This window comes from Aegilops tauschii, chromosome 1 (assembly GCF_002575655.3).
Source record: "Aegilops tauschii subsp. strangulata cultivar AL8/78 chromosome 1, Aet v6.0, whole genome shotgun sequence".
Taxonomy (NCBI): Eukaryota; Viridiplantae; Streptophyta; class Magnoliopsida; order Poales; family Poaceae; genus Aegilops; species Aegilops tauschii.
In genome coordinates this window covers 463,475,201-463,480,269 of record NC_053035.3, presented here as the reverse complement: position 1 = coordinate 463,480,269, position 5,069 = coordinate 463,475,201, and the positions used below count along the sequence as shown (strand labels likewise).

General features: G+C 50.7%; 1 protein-coding gene across 1 annotated transcript; it reads left to right on the top strand.

The window, feature by feature from the left end:
• Positions 1-220: 220 nt before the first annotated feature.
• On the top strand, positions 221-1,763 carry LOC109743702 (mitogen-activated protein kinase kinase kinase 18-like). The gene has a single exon (XM_045229063.2). It carries the CDS (start codon positions 366-368, stop codon positions 1,713-1,715), a length of 1,350 nt encoding a protein of 449 aa, XP_045084998.1. The 5' UTR covers positions 221-365; the 3' UTR covers positions 1,716-1,763.
• Positions 1,764-5,069: the final 3,306 nt, after the last annotated feature.

Below are 5,069 nucleotides of genomic sequence, written 5' to 3'. Positions count from 1 at the left end.
GACTCCTAAACGAGATTATTTTACGCGGGTAAGAATAGGCGGAGCGCTAAGCTTGGTCAAGCCCTGTCCGCGCCGCGCGTCCCCACTCACATGCCCGTCCATCCATGGCCGCAGGAGGACGCCGCCGCCGCGAGCGCGTGCCGAGACCCGAAGCGGCTTGCTTCCCACGCCTTTTCGCTTCTGGATTTCCTAAGCCCAGCACACGCCACATGGTCTAAACTTTTCTCCTCCCAGTTACAAAGCCTTCCTTTCTTCCCTATATATACGCACACCCGCCAAAAAAAGAATCGAACTCATCGACAACAGAGCACCAGAAACCACCACAATCCCAATTCCCAGCACAGATTACACAAGAGAAGGCGACGATGGCCGTGAGCAAGCAATGGACGCGGGTGCGCACGCTCGGCCGCGGCGCCTCGGGGGCCGAGGTCTTCCTGGCCGCCGACGACGTGTCAGGCGAGCTGTTCGCGGTCAAGTCCGCGAGCGCGGCGTGCGCCTCGGCTCTTAAGAGGGAGGAGGGCCTCATGGCCGGCCTGCGCTCCCCGCGCGTCGTCTCCTGCATCGGCGGCCGCGGCGCCCGCGACGGCTCCTACCAGCTCTTCCTCGAGTTCGCCCCCGGCGGCTCGCTGGCGGACCGGGTGGCCAGCAACGGGGGCCTCGACGAGCGCGCCGTCCGCGGGTACGCGGCCGACGTGGCGGCCGGGCTCGCGTACCTCCACGCCACCGGGATGGTGCACGGGGACGTCAAGGCACGCAACGTCGTGATCGGCGCCGACGGCCGCGCCAAGCTCGCCGATTTCGGGTGCGCGAGGGAGGCACGCGGCCCGATCATCGGTGGCACGCCGGCGTTCATGGCGCCAGAGGTGGCGCGCGGCGAGGAGCAAGGCCCCGCGGCCGACGTCTGGGCGCTAGGCTGCATGGTTGTCGAGATGGCCACCGGCCGCGCCCCGTGGATCGGCATGGACGGTGACGCTCTGGCCGCGCTGCATCGGATCGGGTACACGGAGGCCGTCCCGGAGGTGCCTCAATGGCTGTCCGCTGAGGCCAAGGACTTCCTGCGCGGCTGCTTGGTCAGGCAGGCCAGCGAGCGGCGCACGGCAGCGCAGCTCCTGGAGCACCCGTTCTTGGCGTCCGCCGTCATCGTAGACGCGAAGCCTCAAGCCGTGGAGAGCAAAAGCAAATGGGTGTCGCCCAAGAGCACGCTGGACGCGGCATTCTGGGAGTCGGAGTCAGACACCGACGACGCGGAGCACGAGAGCACGGCCGAGAGGAGGATGAGGGCATTGGCCTGCCCTGCCTCGGCGCTCCCGGACTGGGACTCGGACGAGGGATGGATCGATGTGTTCTCCTCACCTGAAGCAGCTCCGGTGGCGGCCGAGGAGACGGCTGACCTGGACGACGCGATCACACCATGTGAAGAAGAAGCAAGCAGCGCAGAGTCCGGCGTTCTTGACGCTGTACTCGTGGAGTGTAGCAGCTTCGTCAACGCGGGAGAGGCCTGCGATGATTCAGTCCAGCAAAGTTGTAGTACTAGGCATCAGTCTCTGGAGGATTTAGTTTCTCATCACGGGTTATCATGTAGTACTACTAAATTGTTGTTTTGGAACAAAAATACCAATGCAATTGATTTCATTCTGCACATCAAAACCTTCTGCTCGCTCCCTCAAAAAAAAAAAACTTCTGCTCGCACTGCTAGTCTTTTTCACCCATCATAGATCATCGTACCCCGTTATTACGACACGTTGGACTTCGATTAGCAAATTCGGTGAAAATCCAGCGTAAATTCGCAGCTTGGAAAGGCACGAGTCGACGCGGAAAGCGCTGCGTCACAGCGGACGTACCGGACGAGAAAGGACGCTCCACAGAAAGTACTGCCGCCGCACAGTCAAAAATCTCTTGTTTAAGCTACACACGTGGGTCCAGCAGAGTCGACGGCCGACGAGCGAAAGATTGCTTCGCCAGGTGGAGATGCATCCAGCAACGAGCACCCGGCCTCCTCCGCCGACCGCCGGTGTCCTCTCGCCGCGCACTCGCCGACTTGTCGTGCGCTTGCACTTCTGGGTCGTGTGTCGACACGTACCGCGCACACCATGCTCCGCGATGCATGTTTCTAGACTGATGACCACCACACGGCACACAAAGACACAAGGCAAAAACACGATGTCAAAGACACAGAGCAATCGATGCCATCGTCATGCCGGTGGAGTCGCGTGCGTGGAGACCGGCGCTGTCAGTGCACCAACCAATCCGTGCGCGCCACGAGAACCCGTGTCCCAGGTCGCCGGATTTTGCTCACTGGAGCACATATTTTGTTTTCATTCGATTTAGTCTACATATTTATAAATATATTTTTAATAACCTTGCAATTGGTGCAAAAATCAACGATCATACAAGTCATGCAACAAAAGCACTAATGCTCACAAACCAAGTAGCCAATGGTCGCACAGGCTTACAAATCAATTTGTTTCTAGCCTAGTGCTAATTCGTGCTACTTTTTGGTAGAGTTGTAAGATTCATTCCTGCACGATTAACAAAAAACCGAATGAAATTTTTGTTATTTCTGGTGTTCGTTGTACTGCCAAGATTGAAGATGAATAGATCAGAAGTTTTCTAGCAAAAAAAAAACGAATGAAATTTGATAATGTCCTACTCATCCGTCTCTAGTTGATTGACCTCGATGGTCATTCTTGCGCTTTACCAAAGTAAAAAAATCTCACTCTTATGAATTTATTTTCTAAAACACCAGTCGCTCGAATAAGAAATAGCCTTTATTCTTTGTTTCTATGAAAGTCATGATCCACAAATAGAATGATATCATGATACCATCTACTTATTCCCGAATACATAAATCGGTCATCAAGATGAGGTGCCATCCTTATAATTAGACCCTCTGACTTGCTTCTACCAATCAAAGATGTTGGCATATCAAAGTTTTTATTGAAAATGATGTGTGACAGAGGATCACCTTGTCATACAACTTTTCTTTGTTTATAAGTATATCCCTCGGTTATCATGTGATACCAGTCACTTCGACATAACTTAAATAATTCCACGCGCTTACACAAGACAGAAGTGAAAATCCTTTTGGGAAAAAGAAACTGCCACTTATTAACCTTATCATGTGCCTTAAAAATCAATTTTTAAAATTACTCCTCCCAGTTTTTTTCATGGACATTGTGAAATGTAAAAGATTAGAACTCCTTTGAGGATGTTTCTAGCATGCATAAGCATCATCTTGGTCAGACGAACCACGTGGTAAATAATCTGCTTAATTTCTATTTCTTGTCACCTTCACGAATATTCCGAGGGCACTCACAACGTTTGTATGTTAGCACAGTTTCATTGGTAAAATTCTGATACGATATCTTATTTAATGAGAAAAGAGAAAGTAGCCATATCTTAATTTAGATATCGACCTTAGCACCAAATCCAAGATACTAAAAGATACTAAATGAAGGACTAGCTTCAGTGCCTTTGAAGAGCAAAGGCACAGAGCGCCTTAGCCTACCATATCCGCCACTCATTCTACATCCCACGCACATGATTGACTGAAAGCAAAACACACCCAGACATGGTAGTTTTCAGGCAGAGACAGAGGAATGGCAGCAGCGATGTACTAGCATGAAATTTTTCACACAAAATATTTGATGCTAAAGATCATGTTGCTAGTTTGCTGGTCATTCGGCTCTCACTTAAGACGTTGATGTTTCAAAAATCCGACATTCAGTGTACAATCCGTACCAAACTGTGACTAGAAAACTGAAATGATAAAATCTGTACCATATTGGACAGGGAAAAAATTAATAGCATCACACTGAAATTAGCATGCACCGAACATTTAGTGTAGAATCTATACCATATCAAAGAAATTTGTACAATCTATACCACTTAACCTGCAAAACTAGTCCTATTGGAAGCACCTGACTTTCAAAATCTGAAGGAATCAGAGTAGAAAATATGAACAACATAACATTGTAATTTGCAAGCACTTGACATTGAACAAGTCTGTAGCATAGCAATGCAATTTTCAAGCACATGACATTGAAAGTCTAAAGAATATAATTCAAATTTTGCAGCAACAAGTACTACTGATGAACAATCATCCAAGTCTGGGTAATAATAGGCCATTTCACGTGTACACTTAGGCCACAAAAGACTATAGTTATCTCCCAAATATTTCCAAAAAATTATACACCAACACCAGACATTAGAAAAAAATTCCAGCATAAAGACTATCATCACTGTTGGGTAACGTAGCATGCAATTCAAAAAATTCCTACGATCACACAAGATCTATCTAGAAGATGCAAAGCAACGAGAGGGGGAGAGTGTGTCCACGTACCCTCGTAGACCGAAAGCGGAAGCGTTAGTTTAACGCGGTTGATGTAGGCGAACATCATGATCCAACCGATCAAGTACCGAACGTACGGCACCTCCGAGTTCAGCACACGTTCAGCTCGATGACGTCCCCCGAACTCTTGATCTAGCAGAGGGTCGAGGGAGAGTTTCGTCAGCACGACGGTGTGGTGACGGTGATGGTGATGTGATCCGCGCAGGGCTTCGCCTAAGCACTACGTGAATATGACCGGAGGAGTAAACCGTGGAGGGAGACGCCGCACACGGCTTGGAATAATTAGTGTGTCTCCAAGGGGTGCCCTGCCCACGTATATAAAGGAAGGAGAGGAGGAGGCCGGCCACCAGGGGCGCGCCAAGAGAGGGGAGTCCTACTAGGACTCCAGTCCTAGTAGGATTCGGCCCCCCTTTTTTCCTTCTTCCAGAAGGGGAAAGGGGGAAAGGAGAGGGAGTAGGAGCAAGAAAGGGGGGCGCCTCCCCCTTCCCAAATCCAATTCGGCCCCCTCCCTTGTGGGGGGCGTGCCAGCCCCTTGTGGGCTGGTTAGCCTCCCTCCTATGGCCCATATGGCCCATATCTTTCCCCGGGGGGTTCCGGTAACCCCTTCGGTACTTCGGTATGTACCCGATACACCCCGGAACCCTTCAGGTGCCCGAATACTACCTTCCAATATATCAATCTTTACCTCTCGACCATTTCGAGACTCCTCGTCATGTCC